The following is a 23,381-nucleotide window of genomic DNA, read 5'->3' on the forward strand; positions in this document are numbered from 1 at the left end:
CCCAAAGCCCATGTTTGTTTCGGCTTTTCGCAGCTTCTGGCCACCAAAAGCTGCTGCGGACTGCTAAACACTTAGCTTTTCAGTCAGCTTATATAAAATTCGTTTGGGTAAAAACCATTCAAAATCAACATAAACATATAATCGGTTGAGTCATCGCAATAGTAGTAATCCGTCACTTTATAGATCATGAGCCCCATAGATAACTTTATCTTCTTCCGCACGTAATCCTAATTATACTCAGATTCTCTACACAGTCAGATTCTTCTCACAGCTAGATTCCCGAAAAAGCTGGTCAGAAAAAGCTGAACCAAATATGTCCAAAGTGGCTTCCTCTACTCCCCTCGAATGGCGAGGTTTCTCACAGCTAGATTCCCGAAAAAGCTGGTCAGAAAAAGCTGAACCAAATATGCCCAAAGTGGCTTCCACTACTCCCCTCGAATGGCGAGGTAGGTGCTCGGCTGCTCGCGTTTCTGGCAAGTAAATTCAGCAGAGCACGGCGTAACAGCCGCTGCTAATGGCTTGGCGACCCGCAAGTGACATCACATTGTCTAAGGCCCTCTCCAACCCAAACCCAGTAACCCACGCCCCACGAAAAAATGTTTTTGGCAAAAAAATTATATATACATGTACACTTAAGATATATACTAGTGTATTGCGCGTGCCCATACACATATGAGGATAGCAAAATTAGACTTCACTAGTAGGGTCATATAAACATATACAAAGCTGGTGACGCCATAACAGTTTCATTATATGTACACAGAAGCATATGCGGTTCAACAGCGTAGACGTCCTCTGTAAATGCACAAAAAATACTTTTTGGAATTTTTTTATATACATGTATACGTTAGATATATATACACTAAAATTTTTACAAAAACATAAAATATACAAATTTGTTCTCAAATCCACATTTCAGACCTCGTCTGTACCCTAACGCACGACCCATTACGCATCAGGCCCATTGAACGAGCCGCCCAACGCTCTGTCTTCTGTGGCTTGGTGGCTGCCCTTCGGTTCCTCGCTTCCTTCAAGGCTTCAACCTTTGCTGGCAGCGCACCGGCGCGGGTCTGCAGGAGCGGAGGAGCCATGGAGCTGCGGAGCTGGACTACCTTGCTGGGAGGCGAGGCGTGGAGTGAGTGAGCGACCGACGGCCCAACCCCAACGCCTTTTGCGTGCCTGCGCCGCTGCTGGGCAGGTGTCGCCGCTCGCCGAGCTGGGAGCCGCCGACGCCTGCTTCCTACTGGCGGCACACTGGAATCCAGAGGCTCAATGGTCACCTGACATGGCAAATGTTTTCTCGATAGTGGTTTCATGTGTTTTCTATTGTCTTGAAAATGAGTTGACATAATCTCATGGTGATGAATATTATGTCATTCATTTCATAAAAAATATGGTGCTATGTCATTCAGAAGTCCAAAAAATCTGATGTGACACTCTAATTAATATATGGAACTTCTTATGAACTTGAGGGTCTAGAACAAACGTTTTGTTGTTTCGCCAAATACATCTCTACTACTACTTAAGTGTCTACTGTAGGCATTCACAGCCATAGTGGTGCACGTTCTGCCGCTGGCGCACCACGCCTCGCATCCCGCTCGCCTCACCCTCCCCTGCGGCAATGTCGGCGCTCGCCCTCCCCAGCGGCAATCTCGACGTCCCCCGCGGCAAGCTCACCCTCCCCCGCGGCAATCTCCCTCCCCCGTGGCAATCTCGCTCTCCCCCGCGACAATATCGTGCCCCCATCCCCCAGATCGGCGTCTGTGCCCCTGTCCCGCTCTCCTACCTCCATGCCCCGCCCACTACGCCCGCCTCCTGATGCCCACCAGCCCTGCTTTGTGATGCCCCGTCCCTGTCTCGCCCGAACCAAGGCGGCGCCGAGCTCCTCCCTCGCCACGCGCGCGCCGCGATGCTTTCGAGGCATGGGGAGGAAGACCTTGACGATGCAGTGAGAAGTCTGGATCAGGCACTGACCAGCACCCCCTACGCCCCCACCAGTCCTCGGGTGCCCCCGCCTCACCGCCGTTCCTCGTCACCCGTCGGCGCGATGTCAGTTCGCTGCAGGGAGAAAGGAGCAGGCGTCGGCAACATCCGTCTGCCGCGCGAGGTAAGGTCCTGCCCATCCCACCGTGCGTGTTTGCATAGGAGATCCTCCACCGTCTCATGGCCTCGATCGGACACTACTCGACCCTATTCGGTTCAGACCTAGCTCCTCCACCGCCCGTCCGTTCTTCCGCACATGACTGCTCTGAAACCCCAACCCTCGTCGCCGGTCCTTGTCACCCCGTCGTCGTGCCCATTGGCAGGCCTCGGCGACCTCCGTCCGCCGCATGTGGTAAGGCCCCCACCCATCCCAATGTGTCCCCCCCGGTGAGAGGTGGTTCCGCTCGCCCAGCGCGCGAGCCTTCTCGGGCTGGGTCCCATGTTCTCCTGAGAGGATGGCATGAGGAAAGTGGGCTCGTGCTCACGAACCATACTTGGCTCTGGGTGTGTGCAGTGTGCTCTTAGCGGCGTCGGTCATACCATCCGCCTCTCTCCTTCCAGCATCAAGGTAACCTCTCCTTATTTAGTACGTTTTCGATCCGCTGGAAGAGCTGCCACGTGATGTGAGATGTTCTTGTATAAAGAAAACAGTGTTCCATGTTCCATCACAAATGCAAAGAGGGTTCTCACGGAAACAGGATGCCTCACACCGATGGAGTTGGCTCTTTGCTACATATTAAGCAAAGAGTGTATTTTTGTTGTTACTGCTTGGACTTTTAAACATCTGCTCTCTATAATATACTGATTTAGTCATATCTTTTATTTGTAGTAGGTTGCTTTTATGGCATCTTGATCCATCAATTATTAGGCTTGATCTCTCGGTGATGCTCAAGGAGGTAATTAGAAGGCTCTTGCTTTGCCTGAGAAAGGAATTATATAATAGGATGGAATGGCGTACCTTAAACACTCATATGGAATACCCTATGCTTTTGCTTGCACTGAGTTTTGATGTGTCCTGAATCCTGATTTTGGTCAATGGGCTTCTACACATACTTTTAATCTTGCAAATTGAACTACACCAAATAGAAGGGTATCCTATGGGAGCAACAAGATGTTTCTAGATCTTACATATAAGCAGACACATCCCTTGTAATCTATGTTGTTACTGGTTTCGTAGGAACTTAGAAGAGTTTGAAATCATTAAATCCCTAGCATGACAAAAAGTCATCTGTATATGCTATAGCATTTGTGTCATCTGAGTTTGTGGCTAAGACAATGTTGCAAATATTTTCTCTAAATATATTATCATTATTATTTAATTATATGGTTTTCTTAACTGCTTATTACATCTGAGTTATGTAGGGTTCTTTTAAGAAAATTATTGTATTCTTCTTTAACTCTTCATGTATAATTTTTTGTTAGGTCTTGTACTGTAATTATTGAGTTATCTCACATTTTTGTATTCCATGGCTAGATTGAACAACATGAATCCCTAGAGAACATCTTTAGCTCAGTCCTTGAAACTACTGCTCAGGCTTATGGTGAAGATGACAACATTCAACCTTCTTCGGGATGTACGGATGCTGGGCTAGCTCTGTCATCACCCAGTCCAGGTTGCTCTCTCGTAACAATATAATACATATATCATAGTTATCTATTTTAATTTATGAAGATTGCAAATATTTTTATCAGTGACAAAGCAAGCATTAGATATTGCCAGGGTCAACTAAGTTCGATTTCGATTGTGATTTACTAAAGAATTTTACATACTATAACATGAGTCAATTGCTGGCCCAACAACAAACAATCCTGGCCCCACAGTCGATTACTATTAGGAATTTTTGTTGTCTTTAATGGTTTATGATACACCATTTCAAATAAAGTGCAAAAGTAGGAGCTTCATGGAAATTACTGAATTATAAAGCTACTATCTAAATAGCCGACTCTTTTCAAGGATGTACCATTCTGCCTATATATGTCCTTAAGGATCTTCGTTTTCTTTTTGTTGTATATTGGATGAAGTGTGTACTGGAGTACTTGGCTTGATCACCGGTTTAGGGAAGTGAACTGAAGTGTTATACCGTAGAGTGACCTGATTACACAAAATCAGGGTTTCAATGTTTTTCTTCTTCTCATATTCAGGGGATGAGGGAGTGGACTACATGGCTTATAGGCTGAACTTGCACCGTGAAGTACTTCTGTAAAACTCAAAGTGCTTCTAAAATCAAAATATTGAGAGGAATTTTTTTTTTCATTTTATGTGGTTTTGCTTCTTGCAAAAGTAAAGTAGTTCTCATAACAGAAATATTTTGCTCTTTTGAATTCCTTGGTGTACACTGGCAAATATTAGCATATTTTGCTCTTTTGAGCTCTTGTGCTTGGATCGCTTTTCTTCTTCCCTATTTCTTGTTCTCAACACCTTTGTAATCAAAGCAAGAGACACCAAGTTGCGGTGGTCCTTGTGGGGTCTAAGTGACCCATTTGATTGAGGAGAAAAGCTCGCTGGTCTTTGTGATCGGTGGAGAGAGAGAAAGGGTTGAAAGAGACCCGGTCTTTGTGACCACCTCAACGGGGAGTAGGTTTGCAAGAACCGAACCTCGGTAAAACAAATAACTGTGTCATCCGCTCTATTTCTTTGGTTGATTTGTTTTCGCCCTCTCTTTCGGACTCGATTATATTTCAAACGCTAACCTCGGCTTGTAGTTGTGCTTAAAGTTTATAAATTTCAGATTTGCATATTCACCTCCCCTCTAGGCGACTTTCAGAACCAAGATAAAATGTGTGCAAAACTATACATGTACACAATAGACAAACGATGTGTGTGAAAAATATGTTTAGTTTGTTACTACCACTCATAATCCAATAACCAAACTGTTTAGAAAAATTGTGACTGAAATATGATATAAATGTACTTCAACATGTGGTACGATAAAACTCTTTAACAGGGGTACTGTTATCTGGTTATTGGAAAAGAGGTGGTCTGCAAACAGACAAAACGTTTGTCTTATACAACAGTAGTCCCATACCAATCCTATAATTGAGTTAGTTTGTTCAGTTTACTAAACCATAAATAAAAATAGAATAGTTCCCTTACGCAGACAGAACATACCACCTCTTTTTCAATAACCATAAAACATGAATGTTGTAAACTGAACAAACTGACCATGTGGTAGACAAAATAGACCACCTCTTTTGGGGCAGTGTAGCCACAAATGCCTTTATCCCCTTCCATTCCGATTTTTTGTGAATTCATGTTCTTGATGATGTTCTAATCTACAAATGTGTTAAAAGACGGTCGAATCCTGTGTGACTGGCAAGATTTACCATTTAAAAACTATGCCCCCGGAGAATGAGGAGAATTCTATCCGACTTATTACACGTTCTGATGACACATTTGAGAAGGTTTTGTTAATGTCCACCCAGTAACTTTTTTGTTTTGTTTCCTGTCATCTAAAGATCAAAGATCCTAAGAAACAATTTATGGTTTATGGGTCTAGCAGAGCCAGAACTGAGCACCTACAACCCTTTTAAGCTAAGCAACACAAGTTGAATTCATGGGAGCATGTGGTTTGTTACCAAGATCCGTTGTATATACATATGACTTATCAATGATTTTTAGGTTGTTGTAACTATCCAGTATCGTACAACTGACCTGTTACCTAGGGGGAAACACTGCATGAGTGTTGTTGGTATCCTTGTATGGTGAGCGAAAGTCTCTCAAATCTTTTGTTTCTCTTCGTTTGATTCAGTCCAGTCATTTCCTTAAATTATTTATAGATATGGGACAGAGCGGGTGATTCTTGCAGAAGGAGGGAGTGATTCTCCTGGAGGTGGAGGATGAAGTGATGATAGACTTCAAGCCAACTCCAAGTGTCGTGTCGACCTCTGTCTCCGCTCCCTGCACACATCCCTCTCAGTCGTCTTCAAGGTCCAGACCTCCTCCCCGCTCAAGTTTCTCATCAGCACGTTGCGCGGTGCCGTGTCCCGCTTCATCTCTAATCACCTTTATGTGCACATCATCCATATGTGACCCCCTTCTCCATATAATTTCAACAAATTATACTCTTTTGGGCTCCGTGTAATTTCAATAGTAAAATCTCTACTAATTACTAAGGCTACAAAGTTAACCTGTCATTCCGTGTTTTATATTTATATATATATATATATATATATATATATATATATATATATATATATATATATATTGCTATTATATGATCCAATTGCAACGCACGATCACTCACCTAGTTTTTTATTATGGAAGCAAAAAAGGTTCCAATCTTTTGCAATCTTCTGCATACAACTACCACAAAATGATAATTAACTAAACATCCACCAAAGAATAAAAATTATGTATAAATTATACTTTAAACAACACATTTAGTAAAATTAAAATATGTATAAATTATTTGAGAGTATGGGAAGTACGTCTGTGTAAAAAATAAAAGTTGAATATGTTTTAAATATAGATATTTATATAGAGAACAAGATATAGAGAACCCGTTGGATCTTAGTATAAATTTTATAGACCGGTGATGATATATTGCATAACTGCCGTCACTTTACACCTACATCCCGAGATCGGAACCGTCCAGTCGTCCACGGCTGATCTCCGACGCGAGACCAGAGGCGGAGCGCGGACCTTGCCAACACACAGATGTCCTGCCCTCGGTACCCACATGGATCGACGAGCGAGGCGAGGAGCGGTGGGTGGGGAGTGGGGACCGGTGAACCCGTGCAGCGTGCAGGTCACAGGAGGTTTACAGGTGTGTGCGTATCTTTCTGCCGCCGTGCGAGTGCGATCGAATCGGACCGCAGTGCCAGGACAAAAATGCCTCCGGTACTGGGCCCTGATGCTTACGGTGCATCCGCAGGAAATTTGTATACGAACTTTGTCCGTTGCAAATTGCAAGAATCAAATCAACCAGGGAATGACTGCCATGAAATCGACTAGTACGCTGTGAAAGCTGATCACTACTGGTTAGAACTTAGAAGTAAAGCCGATTCAGACAGCAGGGTTTGCACAACTCTTGATTCTTTTCTGTTCATAGAAGATTGGTAGAACAGCAAAAAGGGGAGGGAATAATAAGAGAAAAGGAGCATCGTCAAATGGAACATTTTTATGGCTAAAAGGACCAAACTGGAATAATTAATTAATGGGAAAAGAAGCAGGGACAAGGGGGCTTGATTAAAGATGCGTCAACACCATTTTTGTCGCGAAACACCCCCTCTCCAAAGCGACTTAATTGCAATTTATTTACTACATTTACCCGGCTCCGCCGCTGCAGATGCCGGTGAGCAGCACCGGCAGGCGCGCCAGGGACGCCGACGCCGTCGCCGTCGAGGTCGACGAGCCATCCGACGCCCGCAGCAGCCGCCACCTGCCCCTCTCCTCCGCCGCGGCGGCCGCGGGCTGCGGAGGAGGCCGCACCCTTCCGTTCTCGAACAGCGCCGCGGCCGTCTCGCGCCCCGACGCGCCGGCGCCGCTGCCGTCGCAGAGGAAGTCCGCGCCCGCGAGCTGCCGCTCCATGTCCAGGAACTCGCCCAGCGACGTCGGCGGCCCACCGTGGTCCCGGCACAGCCGCCACCAGCTCCCGCGCCGCCTCCGTCGGCGGCGGCGCCGCCACACGCCCGCGCCCCTCGCCTCCTCCCCGTGACCCAGCGCCGCGCGCTGCGGCCCCTCCGCGCTCCCCTCGCCTGCCGCCGGCGCCCTCCGCCCGCCGAACGCCGACACGCCCATCAGCGTCCCCAGCGTCGTGCTCCGGTCCGGGAAGAAGGACCCCGTCGACTGCCTCCCCCACCCCACACACACACACACACACACAAGAAAGCGAGACGTCATCCATAACAAGCATGTCAGGCCGTACATGTAAGCCAAGCAATCCAAGAAGACCCAGGAACTTGGGCGAGGGTGAAGAGTTACCTCGGTGTCGAGGTCGGAGGAGGAGGGCGAGGAGTCGGCGGAGGGGGAGGTCGGGATCATGTCGGCGTCGAGGTCCATTGATTATACCACCTGGCCCGGTGCGTGGGGAAGGCGAGGTGTGTCGTGGTGGAGGGAGGGAGGGAGGCGGAAGCGAAGTTAAAGGGTTTATAGGCAGGACAGTTGGTTATGGTGGTACTGTGACGGATGGCGATGTGGTAATACCACCTGGCCTTTGGCTTTGCTTTGTTTTCTCATGGTCATGGGCATCTCATCTGGTAAAACTCGTTCAAAGCCCTGTGACACAACAAACTGACCAGCTGCACGGCTTTAGAGTGTGCATGATGAGTTGAGGGACTCTTCACCTTTTGTCGATCTGGAAGACACAGCAACGGATCTTTTATACGCACCCGTCTGCCTTGTTTTATCTACTTATTTCAGTTCAGTAGGAAATCTTGCATGATGCACTACAGCTACGCTACGCTACGTACGCGAAGTGACAATAAGGTGGTGAACGAGGACTTGAGACGCCTGCACCGGTTCTACAAGCACACGAATATTGTAGAGACATATATATATACTGTAGCCAAGAGGGACGGACCATTAATTCATCACCCAAGGCAATGGTGGCACCCCAGGCCAAACAAGGGGTAGGAATATAAAAAAAAAACAAGGAAAATTTGGAATGCAGCCAGCGACCAACTCGGCAGTTTATATCTTGAACGGCTGGGAGCCATTTTTAGCACATGTAGCTACGCGTAGCATCAAGATTCCCCTACTATATTTATATATATACTGGGTAGTACAGATGAGCTTGAGGAGGACTATCGTCCTAGCAAAATGTGTAGCTAGACGCAGCAATCAAGGACTTGATATCAACTGCTGGGACAACTGATTGGCCAATACATTGAGAAATGAGATTAGTTTGACTGTCAGTAGTGTGGTACAAGTGCACTCCGCCTGTGCACGGACAAAGAACTAGTTACATGGTCACGAAACAAGTCTTATTGGGCTATATACTAGATAAAAGGCATGTTTTTTTATTATAATCTGTCTAAATTATATTAGTTCAAAATAAGTTAGATTATATACTCTGTATAGATTATAACCATAAACAAACACCCTCTTGTTGCTAACTCCTAGCTAGCTATCGGTTTGAACTCGTCCTTTGTCAAACTTTCTCAAATTTTTTAAGGTTACCGAATGTTTGGTTTGCCTCTAGGATAGTTAAATTCACATCGCACGAGAAGGTCCACGAGGCGCTCGACTTTTGAGTGCCTCGAGCTGAGATGTTTGCCTGGCGAGCGAGAGAGGGCATGAACTAAGCATACCCTTACAACTTAGCCGAGTACAGAGCACGGTTTACAAAACGGCAGTAAATCGGTCGGTTTACCGAAACCGTCGTTGAGTGGTATCGGTTTTACCATCGGTTTAGTTTCAAATTTTGATTCAAATTTTAAAAATCTGAAAAAAATAAAAATTAAAAAATGATAAAAAAACTACATCTTCTTATGAGTAATTTAATATACAAGATATTCAAATTTAGTCTCGTTTAGCCCATTAAAAATTAGAAAACGTTTAGTCTCGTTACCAGACTCGTTAGTCGTTAGGGTTTTTATATAAAAACAAAAAATCTCCCCTTTCCCACTCCTCTCGGCCCCTACCTCCTGCACCCGCCACCTCCCTACCCGAAGCCACCGCCGCAGCAGCAAAAACCACCCTGGCGACGCGGTTAACCGCTCGTGGGCACGGTTTACTGCTCGTCGGGAGCGGTTAACCGCCTGCAGCCCCGAGCTCCCTCTCCATCCGGCCCCCACCGAGCTCCCCAGTGAAAACCACCGGATGTGAAAGCAAGTTTGAGAACGACAACGCCCGCTACAACATGATCATGGACGTGGTTGATGCTAGAATGAACACTGTCATGACAGACACATGTGCAACCAGCGTGTGCCTTGCATCCATATGTGAACTATGTCATGGGGATCACAAACAATCTCATGACCGATCTTCGTAAGGGTGTTGAAAGGATGTTTGATTCGAATACTGCTGCAATGGCACTCCAAGAGTATAACTTCTTCAAGAGGAAGATTGGAGACTTCTCGAGTGAGCTTGCAAGGAGAATGGTCGTTGACCACGGGACTTCTCCTTTGAGTTGGTGGTCCATGTTTGGATCGGTGACTCGGTGAGACAATCTCTAAAACTGCAGGTATTACTTGTTCAGCTGAACAATGTTTGTTGTTTTGCTTATGACTTGCTATGAGATGAGAGAAATGTAACCTTTTTCCTATACAGAGTCATCTAGCAGTTCATTGCCTCTCTATTGTCTTTTTGTTGTCTCTTTAATACATGTTATACCCCTTTTCCTTGTGATGCAGTTGTGCTTACAGTGATTCATGTTTGCAAACTGCAATACAAATTGTCCCAAATATAAAATTTAACTGTCGTAATGGTTTATATTTAATAAAGTTAACTTTTTTTGTTGTATTTTTTTTCTTTTTATGTCATAATGGTTTGATAAAATTAGAGAATGAAGACTTTGCCAAAGATATTGTAGATACCACACATGCTAACCTACAGGTACATGGACTTGTCTTAATATCGTTAATCAATTGTTTTGTAGAGGTCCTTAGTTCCATCACAGGTAGTTTTGTATAATATAATCTCCATGAAAAGAGTATTTATTGTAAGCTAAATGCATCTGAAAAGGGTCATCAATGATGGACCTTGTCATTTAGAAGATACTCAAATCTTGCAGTTTGTTTTCTTTAGTTAATCACATATTTATTTTAGTTTTTTAACTGGGAAGTTGTTTTTTATACTCACTATCGAAAACACATCTTTGTCGAGTGCTCAGATGTTTGCCTAGTTCAACTTCGTCTAGTGTCACTCTCGGCGAAAAACGACACTAACCAAAGACCACCTTTGCCGAGTGCAGAACACTCGGCATACAAAGACTCTCAGCAAAGGCATATTTGCCGAGTGCTAAACACTTGACATACTAAGACTCTTGGTAAATCGCCATCAGCGACCGTCTATATGTGACGACCATTAACTTTGCCGAGTGCCACATAGACACTCGGATGGTGGAGATGTTTCATTGCATGCAGAGCCTTAGCGCCACATCTAGTTTTGCTCCACCACCTCTGTTGTTTCCTACGGCTGAGGCTCCTCGGTTTTCTACTCCTGTGATAATAAAAAAATTTAGTCATGTATGATATATATTCATCTAGTCTCACACATGCAATCGCTTCTCTATGCAGAATCAATATGTGGCATCGAACAACCCTCACGGTTCGCCCAGCCCTTCGTTGAACTAGTTTAGCTGGCCACCTCGCTGATGTTCTTCTTAACTTAGTGGTGATTTGAAACTTATGTTTGTGAAACTTGTGATACTCATGTTTGTAAAATGTGGATGATACTTATGTTTGTGAAACATGTTGGTGTTGTAATACTTGGTCTGAACTTAGTGATGTTTGTCGAGTGTTATCGAGGCTTTACCAAATGTCGTAAGCACTCGGCAAAGAACTCTATTTCGGTAGTGACTATATCCATATATGGAACTATTCTTGAGAAAGAGGTGAATCCTGGTGCTACTTATTTTTTTCATTTGGAATTACACTTGTTCGCTCTTAAACATACAATTAACTGTGCGAAATCAAGCATTGGTATGAATCCTTTGAAAAGATCTCGGTATGATGCAATTAAGAGTCACACATTAGAGAGGATTGAAAAGTACTATCTAGGATTATTTGAGCAGATTTGGGAAACATTACCTGTGTAACCACCTCACCATTTGTAGCACAACCGCGACAAGTTATTGGTAGTTTTTACTAGATACTTTCTCTAACTGTTGTTAAGATTGATATTTATTTAACAACGATTGATTTCCCATATGCTTCTGCAATTGCTGGTTTAGGTGGTCAAGCAAATGATGGAGCACCACATGGCGATGAACTGATTGTGGTGCTAAGATAGAATAGATGAATATATTGGAGGTACTGCACTTCTTTTAGTTTATTTTGGATACTATCATTCTATCTTATCCTTTGATGACGATGTTCGTGCACAAGATACTCTGCATAGAAGCTGGTTGTGTATACTTTCTCGCCATTTGTTCGTCTACATGAAAAAAACTCAAAAGCACTAGAGCACATATATATTTAATTAGCATTAAAAATTAAGTCGTAACATTAGCACATGTATATTACTAGTTGCACAAAATTTAAGAGTTAGGAGCCAATTCGGGAGGAAACCTACTTCCCAAATAAGGGCTCAGCTGATAAAAACATGAATAAGATGTGATGTTTTTATATTTTATTCTACTTGTAGGCCCAATCTTGAGGGTATGCAAGATATACAACCGCTCAGGACCTCCACGGTCGGTAGGGTCCCCTTTGTCCAGCTTATGTCCAAATACATATACATATATGTAATCATTGTTCTCTTTTCTTTGTTACATCTCTATGACTTCCTGGCAGATCAGTGATGTCTATATCGATGCCTTCATTTCTTTGAGATCGCTCGGTTGCTTGATGACGAGTACTAAATACTGATCGACGTAGGAAGGACAGAAGGTGATGTGCACTGTGCCTGTCATGTGACTGCTACTCGCATAGTCGTGTTGCTTAATTCTAGCCTATTATAGGGCTCGTCCCGACAACTCGTATTGTTACTCCTAGTTTAGTTCGTTGTACTTTGTTTCTAGACAATTTTCTCTAGTGTGTTTAGATTTGGTTTATTGTGCTTTTTAATGTTTAGTCTAATTTGACAAGATAAAAGTGAAATACTCTCTCTCAAAACAAATGCACAGTTATATTATATAGTTTGTATAATTTTGCGACTCATAAATACCGGTAACCGTGTCTCCGCTCATATCAATTTGAATGAACTCGTGTAAATTAGTATCTTATTTTATTCTTCAGATACCATTTTTTTAAATAGTAGTCTCGCACGGTCACACCTTCCTATAGGGTCTCCGTTTAAATTTTTGTTTAAGACCCTCGAAATGTCCGGCCCTGTCTACTTTACTAGGGGCAAATTATAAAACAATAAAATACAACTCCTAGTTTAGTTCGTTGTACTTTGTTTCTAGACAATTTTCTCTAGTGTGTTTAGATTTGGTTTATTGTGCTTTTTAATGTTTAGTCTAATTTGACAAGATAAAAGTGAAATACTCTCTCTCAAAACAAATGCACAGTTATATTATATAGTTTGTATAATTTTGCGACTCATAAATATCGGTAACCGTGTCTCCGCTCATATCAATTTGAATGAAATCGTGTAGATTAGTATCTTATTTTATTCTTCAGATACCATTTTTTTAAATAGCAGTCTCGCACGGTCACACCTTCCTATAGGGTCTCCGTTTAAATTTTTGTTTGGGACCCTCGAAATGTCCGGCCCTGTCTACTTTACTAGGGGCAAATTATAAAACAATAAAATACACTAGGAAGAGAAGAAAGACAAAAGAATATAGATGAGATGGAGGAAGAAAATAGCTGCAGATTTGTGAAATCCAGCCAATCTCTGAAATTGCTCATTGTGGTCTTTCTAACGGGAATTGCTCAGGCTTCGTAACTGTTTGGCGCCGCCTTTCTTTCTAATATGTTTCTCTTGTACAACTTAGCTGTTATTTAGCCCCTGCATGTGAATATTGTTAAGATATATTTGTTTCTATTCTAGATTATATAATTTGGATTATGGTGGAAGGGTAGTAATATAAAATATTAATTTTAAATCACAAATAAGTTCAAATAAACTATATAATGCTAACTTATTTTAACTTATTTATGGTCCCAAAAACGATATTTTATTCTCCTATCTCTCCACCGTACTCAAACAAGGCCTTGGTATTGGAGTTGAGGTCCCCCCTATCGGTTGCATGCGAAAATTGAGATACGATGATGGTGGGATACTATATACAACCGAACAGTGCAAACGAGCACGAGTGCCCCCATGCTCGAATGCGTGCACGTAGCAGTCGCAGTGTGAAAGTCGCCTAGAGGGGGGTGAATAGGGCGAAACTGAAATTTACAAAGTTAATCACAACTACAAGCCGGGTTAGCGTTAGAAATATAATCAAGTCCGCGAGAGAGGGTGCAAAACAAATCGCAAGCGAATAAAGAGTATGACACACGGATTTGTTTTACCGAGGTTCGGTTCTCGCAAACCTACTCCCCGTTGAGGTGGTCACAAAGACCGGGTCTCTTTCAACCCTTTCCCTCTCTCAAACGGTCCCTCGGACCGAGTGAGCTTTTCTTCTCAATCACTTGGAACACAAAGTTCCCACAAGGATCACCACACGATTGGTGTCTCTTGCCTCAATTACAAGTGAGTTTGATCTCAAGAAAGAATGAGAAAGAAAGCAATCCAAGCGCAAGAGCTCAAAAGAACACAACAAATCACTCTCACTTAACACTAAAGCTTTTGTGGAATGAAGAGGATTTGATCACTTGAGTGTGTCTTGTATTGAATGCCTAACTCTTGTTAGTGGTTGGAAGTTGGAAAACTTGGATTACTTGAATTACTTGGATTACTTGAATGTGGGGTGGTTGGGGGTATTTATAACCCCAACCACCAAACTAGCCGTTTGGTGGAGGCTGCTGTCGCATGGCGCACCGGATAGTCCGGTGCGCCACCGGACACTGTCCGGTGCGCCAGCCACGTCACCAGGCCGTTGGGTTCCGACCGTTGGAGCTCTGAAGTGTGGGCCCGCCTGGCTGTCCGGTGGTGCACCGGACAAGTCCTGTAGACTATCCTGTGTGCCACCCGCGCGTGCTCTGCTCCTCTACGCGCACTGGCGTGCATTTAATGCGTTGCAGACGATCGTTGGCACGAAGTAGTCATTGCTCCGCTGGCTCACCGGACAGTCCGGTGTGCACCGGACATGTCCGGTGAATTATAGCGGAGCGGAAATCCGAAGCTGGCAAGTTCAGAGCCGCTCTCCTTTGGAGCACCGGACACTGTTCGGTGTGCACCGGACATGTCCGGTGAATTATAGCGAAGCGCCTCTAAAAAATTCCCGAAGGTGCGAAGTTTGGCTTGAAGTCCCCTGGTGCACCGGACACTGTCCGGTGGCACACCGGACAGTCCGGTGCGCCAGACCAGGGCTGCCTTTGGTTATCCCTTGCTCCTTTTGTTGAACCCATTTCTTGGTCTTTTTATTGGCTAAGTGTGAACCTTTGGCACCTGTATAACTTATACACTAGAGCAAACTAGTTAGTCCAATTATTTGTGTTGGGCAATTCAACCACCAAAATCAATTAGGAAAATGGGTGTAAGCCTAATTCCCTTTCAATCTCCCCCTTTTTGGTGATTGATGCCAACACAAACCAAAGCAAGTATAGAAGTGTATAATTGAACTAGTTTGCATAATGTAAGTGCAGAGGTTACTTGAAATTGAGCCAATATAAATACTTATAAGATATGCATGGATTGTTTCTTCATTTTTAATGTTTTGGACCACGCTTGCACCACATGTTTTGTTTTTGCAAATTCTTTTGTAAATCCTTTTCAAAGTTTTTTTTTGCAAATAGTCAAAGGTAAATGAATAAGATTTTTGCGAAGCATTCTCAAGATTTGAAATTTTCTCCCCCTGTTTCAAATGCTTTCCCTTTGATTTAAACAAAACTCCCCCTTGATAAATTCCTTCTCTTAGTGTTCAAGAGGGTTTTAAGATATTGATTTGAAGATACTACTCCTCTCCACTTTTTGAACACAATGAGATACTTATTTGAAAATCATACCAATTGAGAAATTCTTTTTAAAACTAGGTGGTGGTGCGGGTGGTGTGGTCCTTTTGCTTTTGGCTAATACTTTCTCCCCCTTTGGCATGAATCGCCAAAAACGGATACTTGAGTGAAATATAAGCCCTTTACAACTACTTTCTCCCCTTTGGCAAATAAAATACGGGTGAAGATTGTACCAAAGATGGAGAGATGCTCGGAGCGACGACGAAGGATGAGTTACGGAGTGGAAGCCTTTGTCTTCGCTGAAGACTCCAATTCCCTTTCAATACACCTATGACTTGTTTTGAAATATACTTGAAAACACATTAGTCATGGCATATAAAAGAGACATGATCAAAGGTATATTAATTAGCTATGTGTGCAATTTAACAAAAGAAGTTCCTAGAATCAAGAATATTTAGCTCATGCCTAAGTTTGTTAAAAGTTTGTTCATCAAGAGGCTTGGTAAAGATATCGGCTAATTGATCTTTTGTATTAATATATGCAATCTCGATATCTCCCTTTTGTTGGTGATCCCTTAGAAAATGATATCGAATGGCTATGTGTTTAGTGCGGCTATGCTCAACGGGATTATCCGCCATGCGGATTGCACTCTCATTATCACATAGAAGAGGAACTTTGGTTAATTTGTAACCGTAGTCCATAAGGGTTTGCCTCATCCAAAGTAGTTGCGCGCAACAGTGGCCTGCGGCAATGTACTCGGCTTCGGCGGTAGAAAGAGCTACGGAATTTTGCTTCTTTGAAGCCCAAGACACCAAGGATCTTCCCAAGAACTGGCAAGTCCCCGATGTGCTCTTTCTATTAATCTTACAACCCGCCCAATCGGCATCGGAATAACCAATCAAATCAAAAGTGGATCCCCTAGGATACCAAAGCCCAAACTTAGGAGTATAAACTAAATATCTCAAGATTCATTTTACGGCCGTAAGGTGAGCTTCCTTAGGGTCGGCTTGGAATCTTGCACACATGCATACGGAAAGCATAATATCCGGTCGAGATGCACATAAATATAGTAAAGAGCCTATCATCGACCGATATACCTTTTGATCCACGGACTTACCTTCCGTGTCGAGGTCGAGATGCCCATTGGTTCCCATGGGTGTCTTGATGGGCTTGGCATCCTTCATCCCAAATTTGCTTAGAATGTCTTGAGTATACTTCGTTTGGCTAATGAAGGTGCCCTCTTGGAGTTGCTTCACTTGAAATCCCAAGAAGTACTTCAACTCCCCCATCATAGACATCTCGAACTTTTGTGTCATGATCCTACTAAATTCCTCACATGTAGATTCATTAGTAGACCCAAATATAATATCATCAACATAAATTTGGCATACAAACAAATCATTGTCAAGAGTTTTAGTAAACAAAGTAGGATCGGCCTTTATGACTTTGAAGCCATTAGTGATAAGAAAATCTCTTAGGCATTCATACCATGATCTTGGGGCTTGCTTGAGCCCATAGAGCGCCTTAGAGAGTTTATACACATGATTAGGCTACTCGTCTTGCTTGTTGCGGAACACCCATTTGGTTCCTACAACATTTTGATTAGGACGTGGAACTAAATGCCATACCTCATTCCTCATGAAGTTGTTGAGCTCCTCTTGCATTGCCACCACCCAATCCGAATCTTGAAGTGCTTCCTCTACCGTGTGTGGCTCAATAGAGGAAACAAAAGAGTAATGCTCACAAAAATGTGCAACACGAGATCTAGTGGTTACCCTCTTATGGATGTCGCCGAGGATGGTGTCGACGGGGTGATCTCGTTGGATTGCTTGGTGGACTCTTGGGTGTGGCGGCCTTGGTTCTTCATCCTCCTTGTCTTGATCATTTGCATCTCCCCCTTGATCATTGCCGTCATCTTGAGGTGGCTCATTTCTTTGATCTTCTTCTTCATCAACTTGAGCCTCATCCTCATTTTGAGTTGGTGGAGATGCTTGCGTGGAGGAGGATGGTTGATCTTGTGCATTTGGAGGCTCTTCGGATTCCTTAGGACACACATCCCCAATGGACATGTTCCTTAGTGCGATGTACGGAGCCTCTTCATCACCTATCTCATCAAGATCAACTTGCTCTACTTGAGAGCCGTTAGTTTCATCAAACACAACGTCACAAGAAACTTCAACTTGTCCAGAGGACTTGTTAAAGACTCTATATGCCCTTGTGTTTGAATCATATCCTAGTAAAAAGCCTTCTACAGTCTTAGGAGCAAATTTAGATTTTCTACCTCTTTTAACAAGTATAAAGCATTTGCTACCAAAGACTCTAAATTATGAAATATTGGGCTTTTTACCGGTTAGGAGTTTGTATGATGTCTTCTTGAGGATTCGGTGTAGATACAACCGGTTGATGGCGTAGCAAGCGGTGTTGACCGCTGAAAGGGAATTAGGCTTACACGTAGATCCTAAATAATTTTGGTGGTTGAATTGCCCAACACAAATAATTGGACTAACTAGTTTGCTCTAGTGTACAAGTTATACAGGTGCCAAAGGTTCACACTTAGCCAATAAAAAGACCAAGTATTGGGTTCAACAAAAGAGCAAAGGGGCAACCGAAGGCACCTCTGGTCTGGCGCACCGGACTGTCCGGTGTGCCACCGGACATGTCCGGTGCACCAGAGGACACCAACTCAAACTCGTCACCTTCGGGAAATTCCAGAGGCAACTCCGCTATAATTCACCGGACTATCCGGTGTACACCGGACAGTGTCCGGTGCTCCAAGGAAGAGCGGCCTCAGGAACTCGCCAGCTTCGGGAATTCACTTCAGCTGCTCCGCTATAATTCACCGGAATGTCCGGTGTACACCGGACATGTCCGGTGTATCTGCGGGGCAACGGCTATTTCGGCGCCAACGGCTACCTGCAGCGCATTTATTGCGTGCCAGCGCGCGCAGAAGTCAGGCACGCCCATGCTGGCGCACCGGACACTCTACAGTACATGTCCGGTGCGCCACCGGACATCCAGGCAGGCCCAGAAGTCAGAGCTCCAACGGTCAGAACCCAACGGCTTTGGTGACGTGGCTGGCGCACCGGACATGTCCGGTGTGCACCGGACTGTCCGGTGCACCATTCGACAGACAGCCCCACCAAACGGCTAGTTTGGTGGTTGGGGCTATAAATACCCCCAACCACCCACCATTCATTGCATCCAAGTTTTCCACTTCTCAACCACTTACAAGAGCTAGGCATTCAATTCTAGACACACCAAAGAGATCAAATCCTCTCCAATTCTACACAAGACTCTAGTGACTAGCGAGAGAGATTTGCCGTGTTCTTTTGAGCTCTTGCGCTTGGATTGCTTCTTTTATTTCTCACTTGTTCTTGTGATCAAAACTCAATTGTAACCAAGGCAAGAGGCACCAATTGTGTGGTGACCCTTGCGGGGAAGCTTTGTTCCCGTTTGATTGAGAAGAAGAAGCTCACTCGGTCCGAGGGACCGTTTGAGAGAGGGTATGGGTTGAAAGAGACCCGGCCTTTGTGGCCTCCTCAACGGGGAGTAGGTTTGCGAGAACCGAACCTCGGTAAAACAAATCCGCGTGTCACACTCTTCATTTGCTTGCGATTTGTTTTGCGCCCTCTCTCTCGGACTCGTTATTATTTCTAACGCTAACTCGGCTTGTAGTTGTGATTAATTTTGTAAATTTCAGTTTTGCCCTATTTACCCCCCCCTCTAGGCGACTTTCAATTGGTATCAAAGCCCGGTGCTTCATTAGAGCCTAACCGCTCAAAGTGATGTCGGGAGATCACGCCAAGAAGGAGATGGAGACCGGCGACAAGCCCACTACGAGTCACGGGAGCACTTCATCAGAAGAGTCCCGCACCAAGAGAAAGGAGAAGAAGAAGGACTCCTCCAAAGGGAAGAAGTCTTCTTCACACTCCAAAGGGAAGGAGAAGAAATCCTCTTCTCACCACAAAGAGAAGAAGGAGAAATCTTCTTCCCACAAGCCGCATCAGAGTGGGGACAAGAAGAAGAGGATGAGGAAGGTGGTCTACTACGAGACCAATTCTTCATCAACGTCCACCTCCGGCTCCGACGCGGCATCCGTCACTTCTAAGCGCCAAGAGCGCAAGAAGTATAGTAAGATTCCCCTACGCTACCCTCGCATTCCTAAACATACACCTTTACTTTCTGTCCCATTAGGCAAACCACCAACATTTGATGGTGAAGATTATGCTAGGTGGAGTGATTTAATGCGATTTCATCTAACCTCGCTCCACAAAAGTATATGGGATGTTGTTGAGTTTGGTGCACAGGTACCATCCGTAGGGGATGAAAATTATGATGAGGACGAGGTGGCCCAAATCGAGCACTTCAACTCTCAAGCTACAACCATACTCCTCACCTCTCTAAGTAAGGAGGAATATAACAAGGTACAAGGGTTGAAGAGAGCGAAGGAGATTTGGGACCTACTCAAGACCGCGCACGAGGGTGATGAACTCACCAAGATCACCAAGCGGGAAACGATCGAGGGGGAGCTCGGTCGCTTTCGTCTTCGCCAAGGGAAGGAGCCACAAGATATGTACAATCGGCTCAAAACCTTGGTGAACCAAGTGCGCAACCTCGGGAGCAAGAAGTGGGACGACCACGAGGTGGTTAAGGTTATTCTAAGATCTCTCATTTTCCTTAACCCCACTCAAGTTCAATTAATTCGTGGTAATCCTAGATACACACTAATGACTCCCGAGGAAGTAATCGGGAATTTTGTGAGCTTTGAATGTATGATTAAAGGCTCAAAGAAGATCAACGAGCTTGATGAACCCTCCACGTCCGAAGCACAACCGGTGGCATTCAAGGCGACGGAGGAGAAGAAGGAGGAGTCTACACCGAGTAGACAATCAATTGACGCCTCCAAGCTCGACAATGAGGAGATGGCTTTAATCATCAAAAGCTTTCGCCAAATCCTCAAGCAACGGAAGGGGAAGGATTACAAATCCCGTTCCAAGAAGGTTTGCTACAAGTGTGGTAAGCTCGGTCACTTTATTGCTAAATGTCCATTATCAAGTGACAGTGACAGGGATAACGACAAGAAGGGCAAGAAGAGAGAAAAGAAGAGGTACCACAAGAAGAGGGGAGGCGATGCCCACGTGTGCCGCGAGTGGGACTCCGACGAGAGCTCCACCGAGTCCTCCTCCGATGAGGACGCCGCCAACATCGCCGTCACCAAGGGATTCCTCTTCCCCAACGTCGGCCACAAGTGCCTCATGGCAAAGGACGGCAAAAAGAAGAAGGTTAAATCTAAATCCTCCACTAGATATGAGTCTTCTAGTGATGAAAATGCTAGTGATGAGGAGGATAACTTACGTACCCTTTTTGCCAACCTTAACATGGAACAAAAGGAAAAATTAAATGAATTCATTAGTGCTATTCATGAATAGGATGACCTTTTGGATTCCCAAGAGGACTTCCTAATTAAGGAAAACAAGAAACATGTTAAGGTTAAAAATGCTTATGCTCTAGAAATAGAAAAATGTCAAAAACTATCTAGTGAGCTAAGCACTTGCCATGACACTATTGCCAACCTTAGAAATGAAAATGCTAAATTAATTGCTAAGGTTGATTCAAATGTTTGTAATGTTTCAATTCCAAATCTTAGAAATGATAATGATGAATTGCTTGCTAAGATTGAGGAATTGAATGTATCTCTTGCTAGCCTTAGAATAGAAAATGAAAATTTGATTGCTAAGGCTAAAGATTTAGATGTTTGCAATGTTACTATTTCCGACCTTAGAAGTGAGAATGATATATTGCATGCTAAGGTTGTAGAATTAAAATCTTGCAAACCCTCTACATCTAATGTTGAGCATGTTTTCATTTGCACTAGATGTAAAGATATTGATATTGATGCTATTCATGATCATTTGGCTTTAATTAAACAACAAAATGATCATATAGCAAAATTAGATGCTAAAATTGCCGAGCATAACTTAGAAAATGAAAAGTTTAAATTTGCTAGAAGTATGCTCTATAATGGGAGACGCCCTGGCATCAAGGATGACATTGGCTACCAAAGGGAAGACAATGTCAAACTTAATGCCCCTCCTAAAAGATTGTCTAATTTTGTTAAGGGCAAGGCTGTCATGCCTCAGGATAACGAGGGTTACATTTTGTACCCTGCCGGTTATCCCGAGAGCAAAATTAGAAGAACTCATTCTAGGAAGTCTCACTCTGGCCCTAATCATGCTTTTATGTATAAGGGTGAGACATCTAGCTCTAGGCAACCAACCCGTGCCAAGTTGCCTAAGAAGAAAACTACTAATGCATCAAATGAGCATGACATTTCTTTTAAAACTTTTGATGCATCATATGTTTTGACTAACAAATCCGGCAAGGTCGTTGCCAAGTATGTTGGGGGCAAACACAAGAGCTCCAAAACTTGTGTTTGGGTCCCCAAAGTTCTTGTTTCTAATGCCAAAGGACCCAAAACCGTTTGGGTACCTAAAATCAAGAACTAAACTTGTTTTGTAGGTTTATGCATCCGGGGCTCAAGTTGGATCATCGATAGCGGGTGCACAAACCACATGACTGGGGAGAAAAAGATGTTCTCCTCCTACGAGAAAAACCAAGATCCCCAACGAGCGATCACATTCGGGGATGGAAATCAAGGTTTGGTCAAAGGATTGGGTAAAATTGCTATATCACCTGACCATTCTATTTCCAATGTTTTTCTTGTAGATTCATTAGATTACAATTTGCTTTCTGTATCTCAATTATGCAAAATGGGCTACAACTGTCTCTTTACAGATGTAGGTGTCACTGTCTTTAGAAGAAGTGATGATTCAATAGCATTTAAGGGTGTGCTAGAGGGTCAGCTATACTTGGTAGATTTTGATAGAGCTGAACTCGACACATGCTTAATTGCTAAGACTAACATGGGTTGGCTCTGGCACCGCCGACTAGCCCATGTTGGGATGAAGAATCTTCATAAGCTTCTAAAGGGAGAACACATTTTAGGACTAACAAATGTTCATTTTGAGAAAGACAGGATTTGTAGCGCATGCCAAGCAGGAAAGCAAGTTGGTGCCAATCATCCACACAAGAACATCATGACGACCGACAGGCCGCTTGAGCTACTCCACATGGATCTATTCGGCCCGATTGCTTACATAAGCATCGGCGGGAGTAAGTATTGTCTTGTAATAGTGGATGATTATTCTCGCTTCACTTGGGTATTCTTTTTGCAGGAAAAATCTCATACCCAAGAGACCTTAAAGGGATTCTTGAGACGGGCTCAAAACGAGTTCGGCTTAAGGATCAAGAAAATTAGAAGCGACAACGGGACGAAGTTCAAGAACTCACAAATAGAAGGCTTCCTTGAGGAGGAGGGCATCAAGCATGAGTTCTCTTCTCCCTACACCCCACAACAAAATGGTGTAGTGGAGAGGAAGAATCGAACTCTATTGGACATGGCAAGAACCATGCTTGATGAGTACAAGACATCGGATCGGTTTTGGGCCGAGGCGGTCAACACCGCCTGCTACGCCATCAACCGGTTATATCTGCACCGAATCCTCAAGAAGACATCCTATGAACTCCTAACCAGTAAAAAGCCTAATATTTCATATTTTAGAGTCTTTGGAAGCAAATGCTTTATTCTTGTTAAAAGAGGTAGAAAATCAAAATTTGCTCCTAAGACTGTAGAAGGCTTTTTACTAGGATATGATTCAAACACAAGGGCATATAGAGTCTTTAACAAGTCCTATGGACAAGTTGAAGTTTCTTGTGACGTTGTGTTT

General features: G+C 43.8%; 1 protein-coding gene across 1 annotated transcript; it reads right to left on the reverse strand.

Annotated features, from left to right (window-relative positions):
- Window positions 1–7,106: 7,106 nt before the first annotated feature.
- LOC100278058 (uncharacterized) lies at window positions 7,107–8,034 on the reverse strand. The gene is made up of 2 exons (NM_001367303.1): window positions 7,907–8,034; window positions 7,107–7,771 (listed from the first exon to the last, which is right to left on the reverse strand). Exons 1-2 carry the CDS (start codon window positions 7,982–7,984, stop codon window positions 7,250–7,252), a joined length of 600 nt encoding a protein of 199 aa, NP_001354232.1. The 5' UTR covers window positions 7,985–8,034; the 3' UTR covers window positions 7,107–7,249.
- Between the last annotated feature and the right edge of the window lie 15,347 nt (window positions 8,035–23,381).

This window comes from Zea mays, chromosome 6 (assembly GCF_902167145.1).
Source record: "Zea mays cultivar B73 chromosome 6, Zm-B73-REFERENCE-NAM-5.0, whole genome shotgun sequence".
In the NCBI taxonomy this organism is placed as follows: Eukaryota; Viridiplantae; Streptophyta; class Magnoliopsida; order Poales; family Poaceae; genus Zea; species Zea mays.